The sequence below is a fragment of the Chiloscyllium plagiosum genome, unplaced genomic scaffold, assembly GCF_037043375.1.
Source record: "Chiloscyllium plagiosum isolate Xiang-an unplaced genomic scaffold, Cpla_swu_hap1 HiC_scaffold_4, whole genome shotgun sequence".
NCBI lineage: Eukaryota > Metazoa > Chordata > Chondrichthyes > Orectolobiformes > Hemiscylliidae > Chiloscyllium > Chiloscyllium plagiosum.
The window spans coordinates 13,652,071-13,676,984 of NW_028270142.1; the positions used below are offsets into that span (position 1 = coordinate 13,652,071).

Below are 24,914 nucleotides of genomic sequence, written 5' to 3' on the forward strand. Positions count from 1 at the left end.
GTAGAAATTGGAAGTGAAATCCATAAACTTTTCCAATTCCGGATAAGACAGGAAAACAGAATGGTACTGTTCCACATACCCCACAATGACGCATAACTGGGCCCATACGGGTACCCCATGGCCACCCATTTGACCTAAAGTGACAGTTGTTCAAAGAGAAGTTGTTTACAGTGAGGACAAGCTTGACCCAGCTGAGGTGGGTGCTGGTGAAAAAAAAATAGAGTCGTAGAGATGTACAGCACGGGAACAGACCCTTCGGTCCAACTTGTCCATGCTGACGAGACATCTCAACCCAATCTAATCCCATTTGCCAGCACTTGGCCCATACCCCTCTAAACTCTTCCTATTCATGTACCCATCTAGATGCCTTTTAAATGTTCTAATTGTACTAACCTCTGGCAGCTCATTCCATACACACACCACCCTCTGTGTGAAAAAGTTGCCCCTTAGGTCCCTTTTATATTTTTCCCCTCTCACCCTAAACCTATGCCCTCTAGTTCTGGACTCCCCCACCCCAGAGAAAAGACTGTCTAGTTATCCTATCCATGCCCCTCAAGATTTTATAAACTCTATGAGATTAACCCTCAGCCTTTGACGCTCCAAGGATAACAGCCCCAGCCTATTCAACCTCTCCCTATAGCTCAAATCCTCCAAACCTACAACATCCTTGTAAGTCTTTTCTGAACCCTTTCAAGTTTCACAACATCCTTTCAATAGGAGGGAGACCAGAATTGCACACAATATTCCAACAGTGGCCTAACCAATGTCCTGTATAACCCGAACACGACCTCCCAACTCCTGTACTCAATACTCTGACCAATAAAGAAAAGCATACCAAACACCTTCTTCACTATCTTATCTACTTGCGACTCAACTTTCAAGGAGCTATGAACCTGCACTCCAAGGTCTCTTGGTTCAGCAACACTCCCTGGGACCTTACCATTAAGTGTATAAATCATGCTCTGATTTGCTTTTCCAAAATGCAGCATCTTGCATTTATCTAAATTAAACTCCAGCTGCCACTTCTCAGCCTATTAGCCCATCTAATCAAGACCCCATTGTAATCGAAGGTAACCTTCTTCGCTGTCCACTACACTTCCAATTTTGGTGTCATCTGCAAACTTACTAACTATACCTCCTATGTTCATATCCAAATCATTTGTATAAATGATGAAAAGTATTGGACCCAGCACTGACCCTTATGGCATTCCACTGGTCACAGGGCCTCCAGTCTGAAAAACAACCTTCCACCACCACCCTCTCTCTTCTACCTTCAAGCCAGCTCTATATCCAAAGGGCTAGTTCTCCCAGTATTCCATGAGGTCTAACCTTGCTAACCATTCTCCCATGGGGAACCTTGTCAAACACCTTACTGATGTCCATAGAGATCACGTCTACTGCTCTATCCTCATCAATCCTCTTTGTTACTTTTTCAAAAAACTCAATCAAGTTTGTGCGACATGATTTCCCAAGCACAAAGCCATGTTGACTATCCCTAATCGGTCTTTGTTTTTCCAAATACATGTAAATCCTGTCCCTCAGGATTCCCTCCAACAACTTGGTTATAAGGCTGACCGGTCAAGAGTTCCCTGGCTTGTCCTTACTACCTTTCTTAAATAATGGTACCATGTTAAATAATGGTACCTCCTGTGACTATCGATGATACAAGTATCTCAGCATGGGGCTCAGCAATCACTTCCCTCGCTTCCCACAGAGTTCTCAGGTACACCTGATCAGGTCCTGGGGATTTATCCACTTTTGTGCATTTCAAGACATCCAGCACTTCCTCTTCTGTAATATTGATATTTTTCCAAGATGTCACCATCTATTTCCCCACATTCTATATATTTAACCTCCATTTGCAGCATTTTATGGCAGAGACTTGTGTTGGTTGTTTAGAGTTTAAAAATTAAGTTACTTTAAAAAAAATGTTTTACATAGGTTTATAGCTGCCAGAGATTTTCATCTGAACTGAATTCAAACCAAATGCAAAGTCCTAACTGATCCTAGCCTCAAGGTAAAGCCCAGCTTGGATGCCCTTCTTCAGAAAGACCATAATGCTGGACTTTTATTTCTTTATTTTTCTAACTTATACCTAAGCTATTGTACCTAGGTATCTTTGTATCTAAGGCGGCGCTGGAAATAGTGACTATGTATACTTTTCACTTTACTCTCATATCCATGTACTTGAGTACATGACAATAAATGAAATTGTAACTTTCTATTTCATTTTTATCTAATTCTAATTTATTGATCATAGCTTGCCTCTTTCCATTTCCTCCACCTTCCCCTGAACTTTGTCCTCACCACACCATCCCTGTTTTCTCATATCTTGACAACCCCCAAAGCATCTACCCACTCCATCTCAAAACAGATTCAGAACAGGTTCTATTTAATTAATTCATGGGATGTGGGCATTGTTAGCTAAGCAAGCATTTATTGCTATTCCTCTCAAGGAGGTGATGGTGACCTGCGTTCTTGAACCACTGCAGTCCATGTGGTGCTGATACACCTGAGAACTGTTAGGGAGGGAATTTGACCTTGCAACAGAAAAGAATCAGCTATGTGGCTCCAAGTCAGAATGATGCGAGACTTGGAGGGAACTTGCAGAGAGTCATATTCCTATGCTTTTGTCTGCCCTTGTCCTTCTGGGTGGTATATACAACGGGAGCCTTGGTAAGTTGATGTATATAAAGGTGAAACAAGATGGTTGCTGAGATTCTACAGTAAAAGGCAGATTTAAATTAACATAGCATTTGTTATGATTAAAAAAACAGGGCACAATGTTTAAGTTTGAGAGAATAAGTCTTGAGTAAGTTGATATCTTGCCTATTATTCCAAGTGTAATCTTCCAGAACTGAAAAATGTGAAAGATAAAAGAGGATTTAAGTACAAATGGAAACAAAAGCAATACAGATTAAATGACAACAGAAACAATGGTACAAAGCAAAAGAAAATGGTAATGAAACAAAGTTGAACTACTCCATAGGAACAGAGTGTTGGACTTAACTTTTGTAAAGTCCTGGAGTCAGGGGCAAAATCAGAGACAAAAATACAACTATCTAAGCTACTGTTGACTCTTTGTTACAAATTTGTTTTCCACAATTTCTTGAACGATATTGGTAGATAGGAAATTAGGAGATTTAATATTGCTATTCAATGAATGAGGGAGAGTCACAAAGCAGGAAAATAGGTTGATATCAGCAGTGGGTAAAATGCTGCAATTTATTAAGAAATTTTGAAGAGGCTTGACAGACAAAGCTCATTTCTCCAGACACAGGCTCAGGAACAACAGTTGATTACTTAGGCTTGACATAAAGAGAAACCTCTTCACTCAAAAAATGACGAATCTCTAGAATTCTCTATCCCAGTTACGCATGCTCCATTGTTTAGAATTCAAAGTATCTGGAACCCAAATATGTCAGAGGAAATGGGGGCAGAAAACCAACTAGCACACAGGAACAGATTTACAGGTCAGAGATGAGTCCTTTCTTTTGGACTTTACTTCTGCATTTCAAGAGTTAAATTGTTAAATAAATTGTTGATGTTTGAGGTTTTAAGGTGGTCAAATCTCCTGGTTTGGATGAGTTGCAACCTCAGCTGTGTGGAAGACAAAGGAGAAAATTACAGGACACTGAACCAAATTTTTAAATTGTCTTTGGCCACAGGGAAGGCGCCAGAGAACTGGAGGACATACTTTGGGTATGGGGACACATTGGTTCCACTTTGCAAAAAGGATGGTAGAGATAAACCAGGGAACTGTTGAGCAGTAGGCAATCTATTGAAGAAAATAGTGAAGGAAAAAATTAATCTCAAATCTAGAAAGGCAAAGTTTGATCAGAGATAATCAGCATGGCTTTGTCAGAGGAAGATCATGCCCAAAAAAGTCTGGTGGAATTTTGAAATGATAGGAGATAGAGGATGGTGATAGAAGGATGAGTGTGTGTCTAGAGTCTGGTGTGCATTAATATAACACAAGGTTCAGTGCTGGGTTTGTATCCTTTGTGATATTCATAAATAATGTAGGTGAGAATTTGGCGGGGAGGCAGGGGAGTCTAGATGATAAGTACATTTGTAGATTGGCCAGATAGGTGACATTGAGGATGAAGGGATTAGATTACAGGTGGACATAAACAGATTGGTCTGATGGCTAGATCAATGGCAGATGGAATTTAACCGTGATAGATGTGAAGTCAGTACTTCAGAAAAAAGAAAAAGGCAAGACAGTACTCCATAAATGGCGAGACACTCGGAAGCTTGGAGGAACAGACGAAATTTTGTGGTGCTTGTGCACGGATCCCTGAAGGTTACAGAGTTCTGAAGAAGGGTCACTGGACCCGAAATGTTAACTCTGCTTTCTCTCTACTGATGCTACCATACCTACTGAGGTTTTCCAATAATTTGGTTTTGTTCCTGAAGGTGACAGGACAGGTTAATAGGATAGTTAGGTGGCATACAGGACACTTGCCTTCACTTATGGCATAGATTGTAAGACCAGGGAGTTCATGTTGGAACGTAATCAGACCACAGCTGAAGTACATATCACACTGCAGAAAGAATGTGATGGCCAAAGGAGATTCATTAGAATGTTGACCGGGAGAGAGCATTTCAGCGCTGAAGAGAAACTGGATAACCTTGGGTTGATTTGTTTGGAGCACAGAAGGTTTTGAGTTCAGGGATGGAGGGTGGATGTTGACATATTATGAGGGGCATGATGAATAGAAAGCAGCTGTTCCCCTTAGTTGAAGGGTCAATAATTTTAAAAGTGAAAGCCAAGAGATTTAGAGGGGATTTGAGAAAAGATGGTAGAGACCTGGGAGGATAGTTGAGGCAGGAAACCTCAAACTTTAAAAAAATATTTTGCTGGACACATGAAGTGGGTCAACTCCAGCTGGCAGTATCTTTTAGCTGTTACAGCTTCGATGGGCCAAAGGGCCTCAACTGCACTGTGTAATTCCAGGATTTAACTGCTCCTGTGCACAAAGATTCCAAGATATAGAGCATAATAAATGTGCTTTAAAACTTATGACATATGGCTCTACAGGATATGTAATCAGGCACAGGCAAGATAACAGAGGGGAAAATCCAATTATGTGAATTGAACATGGACACAGGAAAAGTCGCAGCTTTGCTGATAATACCAAATCTGCAGGAAAGGGTAACTTGAGAGGACAAATACACAGGTTAGTGGATGTCATGATTCAACTTATGGCAAAGTCATTGTGGGCGTTATAGAGTCATAGAGATGTACAAAGTTTGTGCGAAGATTTGTAGCTCGGGTGCTCGTTGCTGTGGTTCTGTTCGCCGAGCTGGAAGTTTTTGTTGCAAACGTTTCGTCCCCTGGCTAGGCGACATCATCAGTGCTTGGGAGCCTCCTGCGAAGCGCTTCTTTGATGTTTCCTCCAGTGTTTATAGTGGTCTGTCCCTGCCGCTTCCGGTTGTCAGTTTCAGCTGTCCGCTGTAGTGGTTGGTATATTGGGTCCAGGTCGATGTGTTTGTTGATGGAGTTTGTGGATGAATGCCATGCCTCTAGGAATTCCCTGGCTGTTCTCTGTCTGGCTTGCCCTATGATAGTAGTGTTGTCCCAGTCGAATTCATGTTGCTTGTTGTCTGCGTGTGTGGCTACTAAGGATAGCTGGTCGTGTCGTTTCGTGGCTAGTTGATGTTCATGTATGCGGATTGTTAGCTGTCTTCCTGTTTGTCCTATATCGACCTGGACCCAATATACCAACCACTACAGCGGACAGCTGAAACTGACAACCGGAAGCGGCAGGGACAGACCACTGTAAACACTGGAGGAAACATCAAAGAAGCGCTTCACAGGAGGCTCCCAAGCACTGATGATGTCGCCTAGCCAGGGGACGAAACGTTTGCAACAAAAACTTCCAGCTCGGCGAACAGAACTACAGAGATGTACAGCATGGAAACAGACCCTTCGGTCCAACCCGTCCATGCCAACCAGGTATCACAACACAATCTAGTCCCACCTACCAGCACCCAGCGCATATCCCTCCAAACCCTTCCTATTCATATACCCATCCAAATGCCTTTTAAACATTGCAATTGTACCAGCCTCCACCATTTCCTCTGGCAGCTCATTCCATACACGCACCATCCTCTGCATGAAAAAGTTGCCCTGTAGGTCTCTTTTATATCTTCCCCCTCTCACCCTAAACCTATGCCCTCTAGTTCTGGACTCCTCCACCCCAGGGAAAAGACCTATGTACCCTATCCATGCCCCTCATAATTTTGTACACCTCTATAAGGTCTCCCCTCAGCTTCCAACGCTCCAGGGAATACAACCCCAGCCTGTTCAGCCTCTCCCTATAGCTCAAATCCTCCAACCCTGGCAACATCCTTGTAAATCTTCTCTGAACCCTTTCATGTTTCACAACATCTTTCCAATAGGGAGGAGACCAGAATTGCAAGCAATATTCCAACAGTAGCCTAACCAATATCCTGTACAGCCACAATATGACCTCCCAATTCCTGCACTCTATACTCTGACCAATAAAGGAAAGCATACCAAACGGAGTGTGCATTTTTTTACATATGCATATGGGGTCAGGTGCAGGGAGAGGAGAGAGAATAAAATTAGGCACTCTAACTCTATCAATAAAACTCAATCAAAAAGGACAAAGGAATCTAGCAAAATTTCAAAATAAGTAAATAAGACTGTGTTATATATTGAAGTGTGCTGGAAATAATGCTGACATTCTACAAGTACTGATTAGGTCACCATTAAATTATTCACACTGTTCTGGTCACCCTGTCACAGAAAGGTTTTAACAGCCATGTGAAACATCTCAATGATGAAACTAGAATAAGTAGTTATAGTTATGAACACAGGTGTTAAAATTTGAATACTGAAGTATTGAAAGTCAAGAAGTTACATATATATGTACAAACTAGATAGATGAATGAACAAGAAGTTAGCCACTCCAACGCAAGTCTGCTCTGTCATTAAATAAGATCATGGTTGATTGTTTTTGCATTTTGAATTCAATTTTCCCATTTACCCCTAACAACTGTTGATCCCCTTCCTTGCAAGAATCTATGTTTACCTTAAAAGAATTTGATGATCCCACATCAGTCCCCTTTTGAGCAGGGAATTCCACAGACGCGCAACACTCACATCTGTACTAAATGGCAACCCTTAAATTTTTAAACAGACCCTCAGTTATGGATTGCTCCACAAGCAGAAACATATTTTCCACATCTACCTTGTCAAGACCAATCAGAATCTTATATATTTCAATCAATCACCCCTCACTCTTCCAAATTCTAGTGGAAATAAGCCCAGTTTGTCCAACTAAGATTTCCAATATTTTGAAAGGATTTAAAAACCTCACAAAAGACAAGGATTGTTTTCACCAGTTGTGCGCTCACTAATGCATTCGTGACAAATTATTAGTCTAAAGATCATTTAGAACATAGAACAGTACAGCACAGTACAAGCTCTTCGGGCCTCAATGTTCTGTTGGCCTTTTATCCGCCTCTAAGACTAACCTACAAACCCTTCATTGTACTATCTTCCATGTGGCTAAGAGTTGCTTAAATGTCCCGAATGTATTTGACTCTACCACCACTGCTGGTAGTGCATTCCACACACCCACCACACTCTGTGTAACGAACTTACCTTTGACATCATCCCTTAATCTTCCTCCAACTACCTGGAAATTATGCCTTCTCATGATAGCCATTTCCACCATGAGAAAAAGTCTCTGGCTATGCACTCTATCTATGCCTTTCTTCATCTTGTACACCTCTGTCAAGTCACCCCTCATCCTTCTCAGCACCAATGAGAAACATCCTAGCTCCCTCAACCTTTCTACATAAGGCATGCCCTCCATTCCAGGCAGTATCCTGGCAAGTCTCCTCTGCACCCTCTCTAAAGCTTCCACATCTTTCCTATAATGAGGCAACCACAATATTCCGAGTGTGGTCTAACCAGGGCTCTGTAGAGCTGCAGCATAACCTCGCAGCTCTTAAACTCAATCCCCTTGCTAATGAAAGCCAATACACCATACACCTTAACAACCCTGTTAACCTGGGTGGCAACTTTGAGGGATCGATGGACATGGACTCCAAGATCCCTCTGTTCCTCCATACTGCCAAGAATTCTGTCTTTATCCCTGTATTTTGTATTCAAATTCGACCTTCCAAAATGAATCACATTTTTCCAGTTTGAACTCCATCTGCCATTTATCAACCCAGTTCTGCATTCTGTCAATGCCCCGTTGCAACCTACAACAGCTCTCCACACTATCCACCACTCCACCAACCTTCATGTAATAGGCAAACTTACTAATCCACTCTCCCACTTCCTCATTCAGGTCATTTTAAAAAAAAATCACAAAGAGCTGAGGTCCCAGAATCAAACCCTGCAGACCAAGCTCCAGGCTGAATACTTTCCAGCTAACACCACCCTCTGTCTATGGGCCAGCCAATTCTATATCCAGACAGCCCAATTTCCCTGTATCCCATGCCTCCTCACTTTCTGAATGAGCCTACCATAGGAACTTTATCAAACACATTGCTAAAATCCATGTACACCACATCCATTGCTCTACCTTCATCAACGTGTTTTGTCACATTCTCAAATTCAAAAAAGTTTGTGACGCATGACCTGCCCCTCACAAAGCTATTCTGTTTATCTCTAATCAAACTATTTTCCAAGTAATCATAAATCCTGTCTCAGAATCCTCTCCAATACATCCTCCTCTTAACCTCAATCTGTTCAAGCATATCAGTCTGTTTTACGCTGTCCTCAAACGTCAATATTGAAGCAAAGTATTAAGAACCTCTCCTCCGACTCCAGGCGCAAGTTCCCTCCACTATACCTGATTGGCTCTACTCTCACTCTGGCCATCCTCTTGTTCCTTACACAAGTGTAGAATGCCTTAGGGTTTCTTAATCCTATCTGCTAAAGTTTTTTCATGCCCCCTTCTAGCTCTCCCAAGCCCATTCTTCAGTTTCTTCCTGGCTACCATGTAACCCTCTAAAGCCCTGTCTGATCCTTGCCTCCTCAACCTTAAGTAAGGTATCATCTTCCTCTGGACTAGATGTTCCATTTCCCTTGTCTCAGTTGGACAAATCTGTCCAAGTGCTTCCTAAACAATCTCCACACTTCTGTCGTGCATTTCCCAGAGGACATCTGTTCCCAATTTAGGTGCCCCAATTCCTGCCTAATATCACTATAACTCCTCCTCCCCCTATTAAATACTTTCCCATACCGTCTGCACCTATCCCTCTCCATGACTATAGTAAAGGTCAGGGAGTTCTGATCACCATCATTGAAATGCTCTTCCATTGAGATCTGACACCTGGCATGGTTCGTTGCTGAATACCAAATCCAATATGGCTTCCCCTCTAGTCGGCCAATCTATATATTGAGTGAGGAACCCCTCCTGGACACACCTGACAAAAATTGCTCCATCCAAACTGTTTGAACTGAGGAAGTTCCAATCAATATTAGGAAAGTTAAAGTCACCCATGACAACAACCCTACTACTTCTGCACCTTTCCAAAATCTGCCTCCCAATCTGCTCTTCTGTCTCTTTCGCTCTGTGTGTGTGTGTGTGTGTGTGTGTGGGGGGGGGGGGGGGGGGGGGAGAGGAGGAGAAGGGGGGGTGGTCTGTAGAAAACTCCCAATAAAGTGATTGATCCTTTCTGTTTCTGACTTTCCCCCGTAGTGACCCTGTAGACAAACCCTCCTCGAAAACCTCCCTTTCTGAAGCTGTGATACTATCCCTGATTAGCAATGCCACTCTTCCACCTCTTTTACCTCCCCAACTGTTCTTTTTGAAACATCTAAACCCTGGAACATCCAACAACCTTTCCTGCCCATGATATCCAAGTCTCCATAATAGCCACAACATCATAGTTCCAAGTACTGATCCATGCTCTAAGTTCATCACCCTTATTCCTGACACTTCTTGCATTAAAATACACACACCCTTGACCTATCACACTGACCACACCTTTGCCCTATCACATGCCTATCCCTCCTTGCAAACACTCTGCACACAGTACCTGGCTGTTCATTATCTACTCCATCATCTGATCCATAGCTCAGGTTCTCACCCCCATGCCAATTTAGTTTAACCCCTCCTGAAGAGCTCTAGCAAACCTCCCACCCTGAATATTGGTGCCCCTCCAGTTCAGGTGCAATCCATCCTGCCTCTACAGATCCCACCTTCCCCAGAGGGTATCCCAATGATCCACATACCTGAAGCCCTCCCTTCTTCACCAGCCCTGTAGCCACATGTTCATCTGAACTCACTCTCTATTCCTAGCCTCACAAGGGTCATGAGAACATTAAATGTTTTACGACAATTAGATATGGCACCATAGATAAATATCAACAAAACAGTAGAACCCAACAATAGTAGCTATGGTATAATCCCTAGAAGTGCCCAAAAGCTGAGAAAATTTCTTCCACTCTGCATTAGAAAACTAAGATTACTGACTTTCATTGTCACCACAAACTCCATTTCCTACTAAATAAAATAATCTCTTATGAACAGTTGCTGGAGGCTGAATCACTCCAGCCCAGGCAACATCCTGGTGAATCTCTTTAACCTTCCATAGGACAATCACATCCTTTCAATAGCATGGCAACCAGAACTGTATACGTACACCAGCTGCAACATGACTAATGTTATACATAGATCCCTCATAACCTTTTTTTTATTCAATGCCTTGTATAATAAAGGCAAGTATCCCAAATAAATCTTGACATGGAAGTGTGAGCAGGTGTCTGTTGACTTCAGCTTGCTCTGAAGGACTTTGATGCTGGATATCAGTAACCAACATCTCAGGGTATGTTCCATTGACACAACCACATGCACACCATGTCCTCTGTTATATGCCAGCTTCTAAGAAACTTCATAGCACTTCACTGATCCATGAGCAGTTCATTTCTACATTTCAATGCTGCAGCTCAGGCTGCATGGTGGCCATCATTGTACTGCAGTTGCAAGGACCAATTGCACTCAGAGTCTGGCACCTAGCTTGTAGACTGGATCAGGTTGCATTTTTGGCCTGTTCACTTGTTTTCTCACTCACTTTGAGCTGACCTGAATGCTCACAGTATCCATACTTTGCCTTTTTGCACTTTGCCCCTCAGCCAGAGATATCAGGATCTCAATGCTGATGTATTACCACACCATTTAGTGCAAGCACAATGCTAGGAGGCTTGGCATGGTTGGCAGCAGACCCCAGTAAAGTCAGGGAAATAGCCTTCAGTCAGTGGCTCCCAGCTCAGTAAGTGAAATGCAGCCCTCGATTCCTGTTCAGACCCTTAGACAAGATGTTGGTGAGGCCTCTTCTGGAGTGTTGTGTGCAGTTCTGGTCACCCTGCTATATGAAGGATATTATTAAACTGGAGAGGGTTCAAGGAAGATTTACCAGGAATGAAGAGTTTGAATTATAAAAATAAGCTGGATAGAGTCATAGAATCATACAGCAAGGAAACAGACCCTTCGGTCCAAGTAATTCACGCCAACCACATTCCCAAACTAAACTAGTCCCACTTGGGCATTTTTCACTGGAGTATAGTAAATTGAGGGGTGGCTGTATAGAGGTTTATAAAATCATGAGGAGCTTAGATAAGGTGAATAGCAAGGATCTTTCCCTAGAGTTCAAAATTAGGGTGCATATCTTTAAGGTGAGAGAAGAAAGATTTAAAAACGGACATGAGGGGTAACATCTTTTACACGAAGTGTGGTTCCTATGTGGAACGAACCACCAGAGGAAGTGGTGGATGCAGGTACAATGACAACATTTAAAAAGAGAGAGAGAGAGACATACACACACACACTAGGAGCTGTCAAGGAGTCAAAGGATTTGGGTGTACATGTACACAAATTATGAAAAGCCTCACAGTACAAGAAAAAAATTAAAATGACAAATGGACTGTTGGCATCAAACTTCAGGAAAGATGAATCAGTCTTAGAAGTCATACTAAGCAAGTTAATCAAAGTGACAAAAGGTTTAAAGAGAGTTAAATTCAACACACTTTGCATTAATTCATTAATAGGCTCATGATTCATTAGAGAACCAAACTAAATACAGAGAGTACAATGAGAACTGAAAAAGGAACCAAAAGAATACAGAGTACATATAAATAGTCTAACAGCTAGAAGGTCTTCTGTATGGGCAGACTGAAGGAGGAACCAAAAGGGACAATATTTTGTGGAGTCAGATGATTTGGCTCAGGGAATAAATGAACACATCACCTGTCTTCACAAAAGAAAAGGTTGCTGCCATTGTGACAGCAAAGAAAGAAAAAAGTCGTATTCTTGTCTGGCAACTGAGGATACATCATCAAAACATACAGGGTAGATAACCACACATACTTGACAGGGTAGATAAGGAAAGTTGTTACTCTTTGTGGGAGTGTCCAAAAGGCATGATCTCAAGAAAAAGGTGTTGTAAATGTCTTTTATTGGAGGATAGTGAAACTGGGGAATTCTTTACCAGAAAGGGCTGTTTAGACTAGGTCATTAAATACCATAGAATTCCCACAGTATTGAAGCAGGCCATTGAGCCTATTCAGTCCACACCATCCCTCTGAAGAGCATTCCCACCCAGACCCACCCCCTCTACCCTATCCTGTAACCTTGCATTTCCCATCAGCTAATCCACCTAGCCTTCTTATCCCGGGACAAGATGGGCAATTTAGCATGGTCGATCCACCTGACCAGCACATCTCTCGACTGTGGAAGGGAACCAGAGTAAACGCATGCAGACATGGAGAGAATGTGCAAACTCCCCATAGACAGTCACCAGAGGGTAGAATCGAACCGGTGTCCCTGGCGCCGTGAGGCAGCAGTGCTAACCACTGCATTTAATGGTTGCAGATTCTTGATTAATTGTAATATAATAACATTGTTTACTGCAGAAACACAACTGGTTCAAATATATAAATCTATTTGCTAATAAATTTAACTAAACAAAAAACAGAGCTTAGTGTTTACTATTAATTCAACATCATCTGTCTCCAACAGAACAAGATCTTAACTTTCAGATTACAAATGTTTGCACCATACTTCAACAAAGTTTCTTAATAAACAGGATTATGGATTCAATTTCCTTTTTAATCACAGTGTTGTAATTAACTGAATTAAATGGAGTACACATTCTATAAAATCTACGTAATGCTATATATTGCAAGCAATCATTTGTTGGACAAATTTTCTCAAGTTTTTTTTAAAGAAAGAAATTACTCCATTGCATCATTCTGCAAGATATTTCACAAACAAATCCAACTCATTACATACGGTAAATATGAAATTGAAACTGGTCAGACTTTAGAAGCACTAAGTAAAATAAATGCGTTCACAGGCACAAAGACATCACCAAGTTATTGCACTGATTATATATGATTCAAAACCATTTGATACAGTGAAAAATTAAACAATGAAGAGACTGATGAATATCAGGAGCCAAAACTTTTCAGAGCTACTGTTGTTAATAGTCAGACATTGTGATCTCTCCAAGTCAAGATAAACAAATGCAACATGTAAACTATATTTTTGCATATGAGACAACATTAGTTATACTGCAAAAACATTGACAGTTTATAACCACTTAACAATCATCACATTAAACAGCTAGTGTCAGTCATTTTGCTTCAGTCATAGAGATGTACAGCATGGAAACAGACCCTTCATTCCAACCCGACCAACACAATCTAGTCCCACCTGCCAGCACCCGGCCCATATCCCTCCAAACCCTTCCTATTCATATACCCATCCAAATGCCTCTAAAATGTTGCAATTGTACCAGCCTCCACCACTTCCTCTGGCAGCTCATTCCATACACGTACCACCCTCTGTGTGAAAATGTTGCCCCTTAGGTCTCTTTTATATCTTTCCCCTTTCACCCTAAACCTATGCCCTATAATTCTATTATTTAACTGAGTGCACAAATCCTGTCCATATCGTGATAACTACACAGTAATGATACTAGAAAATAATACTTTAGTAAAATTGCCAAGTATTTACCAGCCTTATATCTGCTTTTTGCATTTTAAAATTGACATTAAAAATATTTAAGTACATACTGCGTTATTGAATTTTGTACACTCTTATCATCCAGAGGGAAAAGACTTTGCCTATTTACCCGATCCATGCCCCTCAATTTTGTAAACCTCTAGAAGGTCACCACTCAGCCTCCGACGCTCCAGGGAAAACAGCCCCAGCTTGTTCAGCCTCTCCCTATAGCTCAAATCCTCCAACCCTGGCAACATCCTTGTAAATCTTTTCTGAACCCTTTCAAGTTTCACAACATCTTTCCGATAGGAAAGAGACCAGAAATGCACGCAATATTCCAACAGTGGCCTAACCAATGTCCTGTACAACTGCAACATGACCTCCCAACTCCTGTACTCAATATTCTGACCAATAAAGAAAAGCATACCAAATGCCTTCTTCACTATCCTATCTGCCTGCAACTCCACTTTCAAGGAGCTATGAATCTGCACTCCAAAGTCTCTTTGTTCAGCAACAATCCCTAGCACCTTATCCTTAAGTGTATAAGTCCTGCTAAGATTTGCTTTCCCAAAATGCAGCACCCCACATTTATCTGAACTAAACTCCACCTGTCACTTCTCAGCTCATTGGCCCATCTGGTCAAGATCCTGTTGTGATCAGAGGTAACCCTCTTCGCTGTCCACTACACCTCCAATTTTGGTGTCATCTGCAAACTTACTAACTGTACCTCTTATGCTCACATCCAAATCATTTACATAAATGACAAAAAGTAGAAGACCCAGCACCATCCCTCCAATATATTCAGACAAAATCCACCATGTTTTAGTATGGTCCTCCAATTTCCAGTAATCTATTCAAAACTATCATTCATAAAACAGTTATTATTGAATAAACTTAGCTTTTATGATGAGCTATGTGCTTTTATTATATAAACCTCAAAAAACTCCTTCACAGGATATATATCTAGCAAATTCCATAAATATACACTGTACAATCATACTGATTCAACTTATTTACAAACGGTGATTAGTCCAGTGAGTATTTTATGACCTGAAATACACCTTCTCAAAACTAATACAATACAACTTATTTAACTGAGTGCACAAATCCTGTCCATATCGTGATAACTACACAGTAATGATACTAGAAAATAATACTTTAGTAAAATTGCCAAGTATTTACCAGCCTTATATCTGCTTTTTGCATTTTAAAATTGACATTAAAAATATTTAAGTACATACTGCGTTATTGAATTTTGTACACTCTTCTCATTTAAAGTCATCCCTGGGGGTGGGTCATTTTGCAAAGCCATTAGCTCCTTCTGTAACCTTTTCTATTAAAGGAAACAGCATAGTTAGAAAATATGCATTACTCTAATATTAGGCAACTGGGGTATAATTATCCAAATTATGATTAACCCCACTTCTGTGAAGGCTCACTTCCAATTGATTTTCACTTTAAAATTAACATATTTGAAAGCACTTGTGTAAAAATTCTAAAAGTGTAAAATGTTTACCTAGTTTCATACCTTCCTAAATGAATACTGTAGTCACAAACTCAGCTAATCTATACAATTGCCGGGCTAGTGCAAGCTTTACATGCAGTATAATGTGCACGAAAAAATGCAGTAACTTAGTTAATCACACTTGTCAAGTGTGTGGATAGCTATTAATAATAAAAGGCAGCAGGCCTTTGTTTTAAAGAACTGATGCAAGTTTTACCACGGAGGATGCGAACACAAATGAGGTGCTAGTCCACATGTTGTGCATTCACAAGTTGTCAGGTATAAGTTTGCTGGTTCGGAGGATGCCTTCACTTGATACCCGACAGGATAATCACGCGTCGGGACGAGGAAGTGGGAAAGAGGAGCAAAGTTAAGGTCCTGAAATTGAAGCAGCGCAACCGAAGTCGTAATAACAAACGCCGGTGGCAGAGGTGTCTCCTGAAGCCCGCTTGCTGTTCCTGCGGTGGGCCTCGACAGGTGTCGCTGGCACCTGTAACCTTCACAGGGCGCGATGGTGCTGCTGCCATCACCTGGACGGCAAGAAACAAGGGACAGGCGGAGAGATGGAGCCCCTACACCACCTCCCCACTCCTCCAGACACCCCCCACCTCCCTCTCCCCCCCTCTCCCCAGGGATCACCGGCCGACACCTCGCTCCGTTAGGAGTCCGCCCACAGCCCTCTGCACTTCCCACCGCCCGCGGTTTCAGAAGCCGCTTGTCTGTGAAAACGTACACAAACAACCGCGGGCCGCTCCACCTCGCCATCCACCCCCCAACCCAGGCAAGCCCCGCGGAGAAGACGGATGCAGATGCTGAGGAGTCTCAGGGGGCGGCTCTTCCCTCGGCCGCGGGTAGGAGCCGACGCGCTGGCCCGGGCGGGAAGGACACAAGGCTCCGGTGAAGCACCGCCGGACTCATCAGGCACTCACCTGCATTGACGCCATGATGGAAACCCCCTTACCCACCACCACCCCCCTCCCCGTGCCAGAGACACCGCTCAACGGGATTGCGTCATGGCGTACGGGGGACGCGCACGCATAGTTTCCGTCTCCCCCGTCACGTGGGCACGGCGTGCGCGCTCCCTGGACGTGAGACCGTTGGTAACCTCTCCTCGACCTGCGATGTTGGTCGGACAGCCTCAAAAGACGAAATAAGAGGACGGCCTGCGGACACTGGAAGTCTGACATTGCTGCAAAACATGATGTGGAGGTGCCGGTGTGGACAAAGTTATCAATCACCCAACACCAGGTTATAGTCCCATAGCCTTATTTGGAAGCACTAGCTTTCGGCTTTTGGTTGTAGAAAATAAGAATCAGTCTGAACATTGGGGCACAGACAGCCTCATACAGGGCACCTCACACCTTCTGTGCATTATCTGGGCCAACTTATTGTTAAAGTTCACTTGAGAATGTAACTTTGAGAAAGTTCTTGGATTTACAAATGAAAGAACTGAAACCAACATGCCCATTCTAAAAGATGAAACACTTAACAAACAATCAAAGTCTTTTTCAATATAAACCTTCAGTTACATCACACTGTAGACTTTTGTTATAAATTCTCTGTCCTACAATCTTATACTCCACAACCGCCTTGATGAAGGAGCAGTGCTCCGAAAGCTAGTGCTTCCAAGTAAACCTGTTGGACTATAACCTGGTGTTGTATTATTTTTAACATTGCTGCAGAAAGGTAGCAGATCTGGCAGAGAGAAAGCTGAGTTAATGTTTCAGGTTCTAGTGACCCTCCTTCAGAACTGATGCTAGCTTGGAAAAGGGCTCCATCTCCACCCATCGCGTACTCCTTCACCCATCCACTCCTTGTCTTCAACATACATACCACTACCTTATCCCATGGTAGTCCATTGGCCAGTCTTCTCTAAATTGTCTATTGTGAAGGAAATGTTTCATTAAATGTCCTGACCTAGTTGTAAGCACTTTGGACAGCATTTAAGAGCATTGTACTGTGGGCAGCTGTGAGGTTCAGTAGCACTTATGCCTGATTTCACATTTGGAAGACATTCTTGGTGGAAGTGGTCAATGTTCAAAGTTGGTCATTTACTACAGAAACACCTCAACAGAATGAACATCAAAGGTATTTTTGATCTTAAAGTACACAAAATGTAATGAAATCGGTTCATAACTGACCAGCCGATCTGAGATCTTTTCCATTCTATGGAATGAATTTTCCCATAGCTGAGTCATTCAGGAGTGGGATCGAGTTGAGTCAGCTGGTACTAGCACATTTCAGGAATTCTGGTGCAATGTTGCCATATTGCGTTGCTTTGCCATATTTCAGGCTCCAGAATGCTTTCTCAAGTTCTGTGATCTTGTGAGAATCAGGACTTAACTGTTCTGTATATTGCTAATGTTGATTTTTAAGTTCTTGAGAGATGATGTATTTTATATTCTTTTCCACTGATGTCCTCACTGCAAGAAAGAGATGATTGGTAACTTACTTCAGGATGATTACTGAGAAATGTAGCTAATTTGTCGCTTACAGCCTGCAGGCAAAGTACATGCACCAGGGTATTATCTCTCAGAAATAAGGATATGATAAAAGTAACACAACATCAATGTGATTCACAATTAACCCTTCTCCCTTTGAACTTGCAAGCAGGTCTTCACCTCAACATCCTTGACATAGCTGAGGGAGTTCAACATGTGAAATAACATGGCATGAGATCAACTGGTCCGTGAACAAGCCATTGTTTACCAACAGGTAAAGGGTGAACAAAGAAGAAGATTTATTTGGGCTTTCTAGTCTCCTGATGGAATGTAAAAGAAGAAAGGCAATTAGATTACATTACATTACAGTGTGGAAACAGGCCCTTTGGCCCAACAAGTCCACACTGACCCGCCGAAGCGTAACCCACCCATTTACCCCTTACCTAACACTATGGGCAATTTAGCACAGCCAATTTACCTGACCTGCACATCTTTTGGACTGTGGGAGGAAACCGGAGCACCCAGAGGAAACCCACGCAGACACGGGGAGAACGTGCAAACTCCACACAGTCAGTCGCCTGAGGCGGGGATTGAACCCGGGTCTCTGGCGCTGTGAGGCAGCAGTGCTAACCACTGTGCCACTGTTGCCGCCCACAAATCTTGATAGATTCTATGTTGGTAGAAGAGAATTGTTTCATTCTGCCAGCAAAAGAAGCAGTCTACAATTTGACAGGAGTGGTAGAAATGTTTTCTACTCCTTTCATAATCAAAGAACCTTCATAAGACAACAATCAACGATGTTTTCCAGAAGAAGCAAATACTGAGCCATACAATTCACTTGAGCTCAATGATGAATCTTTTAACGGAAGTTGTTCAGAGATAAAACAGCCCACAGGACAAATTGATACAGCAGATTTAAAATTGATGCTGTATGATGAAATTAATCAGTCACCAAAGTATGTTCAACTTAACACTTTTATCATTGTCATATTTTGTGACACTCGTGTAATGTTAGGATACAGCGGTGAACCTTTCTGCTAATTAAACCAAACACCCAGAAAAGCTCACCTCGCCTTGTATCTGTTAAAATTTGAGTGACAGAGAACTTCCGAATTTCACTGTTTAAAGAAAAATAATGTCAATTTATTCCTTAACTCTAAAAGCGAGCATTAAATAACAACTATTCACTACTCTTAGCCCCCTTTCTCTGAATTGCTTGTTATCTGCCTCCAACTCTCTAACAATATGCTGTTCCAATAAAAACCCGTATTACAATTATATTAACTTAATTTCAAAACCACCCAGTAGCTGTCGTCTCTGTGTCCTTCTTTCAGCTGAAGATCTCCCTGGGTCGTCTTCTGTCTTTTACTGCAAAGATGTTTCATATGAAAAAAAGATACCTTTGAGAGAGAATATTTTGAATGGCAGTATTTCTCGATGACAGTTACTCTTTGTCTAACTTTCAAAACGCCTGCTTTTTTTAATACCCCAAACGTCAGATCATCTTATTGGTTCGAGGTTGGCAAAAACAATAAATTCAAACTTGATTGGGTTTTAGTATCCTGGAGCATGGGTTTTAGTATCCTGGAGCATAATTTAAACAGATTGGCTAAATTTGAATTGTTGTCAAAACAGCAACCAATTCATATATCTATTTCACAGCCAAATGTTACATATTTTCAATTTTCCCATACGCTGCTAGCTAGTCATATGACAGGTGCTTGTAAGCTCTCAGTGCAAAACAGCAGTCACTCTTTATTAAAGGTATACTCTGTTAAAGGTATAGTACACACCTTCAACTTCATAACACCTTCCCCCTTAAGAAAAAAAATGAACCATCATAATGAAAAGTTTTTTTTCTAAGTCTGAACCCTATTACAGTGAAATAAATATTATATTAACCTTAAGTTCATATTAACTTTGGTACATATAACTATGGTATCTGTTTATTCTTTTTATCTATAGTTTATCTGTTAAATCTACGATAAAGCATCTGCTATCACATTTTACGATTAGCAACATGTATAATTTGTAAAAAATCTGTAACATGAGACTCCAATGAAATAATCTCATATGCTTGTCCTTAAGGCATGTAAGAGGATTGTGATCAATGTACAAAACTCTCTCTGGACACATTATTTGTCACATAAATACTAAAATGTTGGAAGGCTAACACCAAACTCAAATAATTCCGTTTCAATGGTAAAGTATTTTCTCTGGTAGGTGTTGAGTTTCTTTGATGGTAGCCAATTGGTCGTTCAATTCCATCATCATCTCCCTGTAGCAATACAGCTCCAACTCCTACATTGCTAGCATCAATTGCAACTTTGAGGGTTTCAAAAAATTTGGTGTAGCCAAAACAGGTACGATTGTTAATACTGCTTTTAAATTGTCAAATGCCTCTGGCATTGTTCTGTCCACCGAAATATTGAGTTCTTCAGTAAATCCGTCAGTGGTGCCGCTATGCTGCTGAAGTTTGGAACAAACTTCTGGTAAAATCTGCTTAGTCCCAAAAATCGAAGCACCTCTTTCTTTGAAGTTGGTCATGGAAATTCCTCAATGGCCTTTGTCTTTGCATTCCTTGGGGTCAACTTTCCATGACTGATGTTATGTCCCAAGAACGTCACCTCGGCCTTCACAAATTCTATTTTCTTTAATTTTATTACCATTTTTGCTTCTCTTAATTGTTCAAAGAGCTCTGCATACCATGTAATGTTTTCACGATGCACTAATGATCACATCATCATCCAGACAGCAAAGTTTGTTAACCCAGCCACAACTCTATTCATGAATCTTTAGAATGTGGCTGGTGTGTACTTCATTCCAAAAGACATCACTTTGAATTGATATAGCCTATTTGAAGTTACAAATGCAGAAACTTCTTTCGCTTTCTCTGATAAAGGTACTTGCCAATAACCACATGGTAAGTCCAACTTTGCGATGTAACTGGCTTGTCTAACGTTCTGTTTGCCGTCCTCCAATCTTGGTATTGGGTATGAGTCCGATTTTGTAACAGCATTGACCTTCCGATAGTCCACACAAAATTGTTGAGTCTGAACAGGTTTGGGAACTAATACGAACTCCACTCACTCTGACTCATTTCGATAATATCTTCGTTGAGTGTTGCATCCAATTCTTTCTGGACCTGTGTGGCTTTGAAAGGATTAAGCCTGTAGAGAGTGTTTTATCGGAACAGCATTTGCTACTTCTAACTCATGCACAATAGTATTAGTCCTCCTCATCTTATTCCTGCATATGTCCTTGGACTACTGTAACAACTATTTCACAAGGGTTCTTTGCTCCTGAGACAGATAGTTCACTAATGTATTGTGGTGGCAAGGTGGCTCAGTGGTTAGCACTGCTGCCTCACAGCGCCAGGGACCCAGGTTCAATTCCTGCCTCAGGCAACTGTCTGTGTGGAGTTTGCACATTCTCCCCATGTCTGCATGTGTTTCCTCCCATAATCCAAAGATGTGCAGATCAGGTGAATTGGCCATGCTAAATTTCCCATAGTGTTAGGGGCATTATTCAGGGGTAAATATAGAGTCTGGGTGGGTTACTCTTCGGAGGGTTTTTGTGGACTTGTTGGGCCAAAGAGCCTGTTTCTGTACTGTAGGGAAACATCTAATCATCCCACTCCTCAAGGACTAACTCATAGTTTAACGTATTTAGAGGTACATCAAACTCCATAACATCTGGATTTGATTCCTCAGTGCTGTAACTAACACCTATTTCTCCAGTTCCTTGTATTATAATAAGGTTTAACATATTGACATGACATACCTGATACAGTTTTTTCCTATCCGGCATCTATACCAGAGAGGTTACCTGACTCAACTTTTTCTCAATTTGATAAGGACCACTAAAACTGGCTTTGAAGGGATCTCCTACCACTGGTGACAACACTAATAAGTCATCCCCAGGGAAAACATCTGAATTTCTGAGTTTTTATCTGCCACCTGCTTCATTCTATGCTGTGCCCTCTTCAGGTGCTGTTTAGCCAAGTTGCTTACCCAATTTAATCTCTCCCTCTCCTCAGATACATAAGAGATGTTTGACTTCTGTCTTGTCAATTTGTCTTTAATTAATTTCAAAGGCCCTCCCACTTCATGTCCGAATATTAACTCAAAGGGAGTAAACTGAGTTTGGAGCATCTCTATTGGCAAGCAATACAAATGGGATATTATCCCAATCATTCAGGTAATCCTGACAGTACGCTCTTAACATGATCTTCAGGATCTGATGCCACCTTTCCAAAGGTCCCACCTGCTAGATCAAGAACAAACTGAATTACTGGAACTGAAACTCTGTCAATCACTGCCATTGTTACTTCCCCGGTCTTGATTTAGCACTCTAACCTGACCTTACATAGGGGAATGCTAAATTTCTGTCCATCTATCCCACAAATTACCATTCTCTCGGGTAACAGGTCAGAAAGAGTGCAAAACCGTTCATCTTTTACTATTAGAGACTGATTAGATCCTTAGCTCTCCAAATTCTTTCCCTTCTCCCCCTGTTCTTTCTGAGTAAACTTCGCCCACCGAGGCTAAGTCTTTATAGAGATCAGGTACTAACTCCATACCCAGCCCCTGCCTAGGCTGTGCACTCTGCTGCAGCTCCTCAGCTTTTCTGGAGGTTTCCTTTAAAACTTTCACTAATGCCACTGGTTTAGCCTCTAATACCACATCCTCTCCCACAGTACCTTTCTTTAGCGACCAGCACTGTGATTATACATGTCCCACGTGGAAACACCTGAGACCTTTCACCTCCTTTTCATCCTCTTGGACTTTTTTCATCTGTGGTAAACAATTGCCAGTGTTCTCTATTCTTTGTTTTGTAGTGTAGGATCTCCCCTTCTCCCAATTTCTATCCCTCACATGATGAAATTCTTGCCAGAACATAAACTTTGCCTTATGCGCCAATGCATATTCATCTGCCATCTCTGTTGCTGTCCTCACTTGAACTTCCTGTTCATCCACATGAATTCTGATCATCTCTGGAAGTGAGTTTTAAAAACTCCAGCAGAATAATCACTCTTAGAGCCTCATAGGTCTTATCTATTTTTAAGGCCCGCATCCATCTATCAAATTACTATGTTTAATTCTTTTGAACTCAACATAAGCCTGACCTGGTTCCTTCTTTATTTTTCTGAAACACTGTCTTTATGCTTCTGGTACCAATTCAAAATAACCCTCAAAATAGCCTGTTTGACATCTGCATAATCTCTTGACCCCTCATCTAATAGCACTGCAAATACCTCATTAGCTCTGCCTACCAGCTTAGTCTGAACTGACATTACCCACAAGTTCTCTGGTCACTATCTGTCTTGCTAATTTTTCAAATGAAATAAAGAAGACTTTGACATATTTCTCATCGAAATGTGTCAATGTTTCAACATATTTGTATATATCACCACCTTCTCTCTTCATTTCCATTCTGTTAACTTGACTTTCCTGACTAATTTGCAACTTCTAAAGTTCAAATTCTCTCTCCCTTTCTCCTTTCTTTTCTCTCTTCAATCAGCTAAGAACCTTCTCTTTCTTTCCTTTTTTCCCTCTCTTTTTCTTCTTTCTCTCTTTCTCTCATTTTCTTCTCTCATGGCTCTTCTCTCTCTTTCCATATCTTCTAACTCCATTTTCCTCAATTGTAATTTAAGTTTTTCTAACTCTACTGCACTTGTCTGTTTCTCTAACACACCTAAGTGCCTGACTAATTCCCTTACAATTTCAGCTTTACTTTTTCCCTAGTTAGACCCAATTCTAACCTATTTGCTAATTCTAAATGTATATATCACTGCCTTCTCTCTTCATTTCCATCCTGTTAATTTGACTTTCCTGACTAATTTGAAACTTCTAAAGTTCAAATTCTTTCTCCCTTTCTCTTTATCCTCTCTCTCTTTGCTCAGCTAAGAACTTCTCTTTCTTTCCTTTTTCTCTCTCTTCTCTCTTTCTTCTCTCTGTCTTTCCCTCCTTTTCTTCTCTCATGGCTCTTCTTTCCCTTTCTTTATCTTCCATCTCCATTTTCCTCAATTGTAATTTAAGATTTTTTCAACTCTACTGCACTTGTCTGTTCCTCTGACACACCTAAATGCCTGACTAACTCCCTTTACAACTTCAGCTTTACTTTTGTCCCTGGTTAGATCCTAAATTCTAAATGTATGTCCTTCTTCTGTCTTTCTAAACTTTCTTGGCAAATTTGGGAATCATCTTCAAACCCCAGAGCATCTTTAGCTATTTGAAATGCCATTTCTCTCACTTTTAATTTAACCAAGCACAAGTAACCGAAATTAAACAAATTTACCAACGTTTTATTCAAAGGTCTAGGACACTAACCAGTAAGTGTTTAAATCTGCTGGGATCATGTTTACCCTAAATCTGTTCAAATCTGTCCAAATCTCTGACTGGATCTGTCTAAACATGTCCAAATCATGGCCCAAGCCCCCAAACTGTTACAACACGGCAGTGAACCCTTCTGCTAATTAAACCAAACCCCCAGAAAAGCTGACCTCGCCTTGTAATCTGTTAAAACATATGAGTGACAGAGAACTCCCAAATTCCACTATTTAAAGAAAAATAATGTCAATTTATTCCTTAATTCTAAAAGTGAATATTTAGCAAAAACTATTCACAACTCTAAGACCCTTTTTCTCTTAACTGCTCGTTATCAGCCTCCAACTCTAACAATATCCTGTTCCAATAAAAAAAACCTGCATTAAAATTACATCAACTTAATTTCAAAACCACCCAGCGGCTGTGACCTCCAGTGTCCTTCTTCTTTCAGCTGAAGATTTGCCTGGGTCATATTCTATCTCTTACTGCAAAGATGTTTCACATGAGAAAAAGGTATCTTTGATAGAGGGTGGTTTGAATGGCAGTCTTTCTCGATGGCAGTTATTCTCTGTCTAACTTTCAAAATGCCTGTTTTTTTTATACCCCAAACATCAGATCGTCTCATTGGTTCGAGGTTGGC

The 24,914-nt window shown here is 41.3% G+C and overlaps 1 protein-coding gene across 4 annotated transcripts in view; it reads right to left on the reverse strand.

The window, feature by feature from the left end:
- The window catches only part of ube2wb (ubiquitin conjugating enzyme E2 Wb), a 59,920-nt gene extending 43,413 nt beyond the window's left edge, over positions 1–16,507 (reverse strand). The window contains exons 1-2 of one of the 4 annotated variants that reach the window (XM_043689164.2): positions 16,434–16,507; positions 15,242–15,333 (exon numbers count right to left, since the gene is read on the reverse strand). In XM_043689164.2, coding sequence (XP_043545099.1) covers positions 15,242–15,333; positions 16,434–16,448 — 107 coding nt within the window. In that variant the 5' untranslated portion in view covers positions 16,449–16,507. Of the gene's footprint in view, positions 1–15,241; positions 15,334–15,721; positions 15,982–16,433 lie in introns of those variants that run through there. The other 3 variants (XM_087985972.1, XM_043689166.2, XM_043689163.2) reach the window with 3 other exon arrangements.
- Between the last annotated feature and the right edge of the window lie 8,407 nt (positions 16,508–24,914).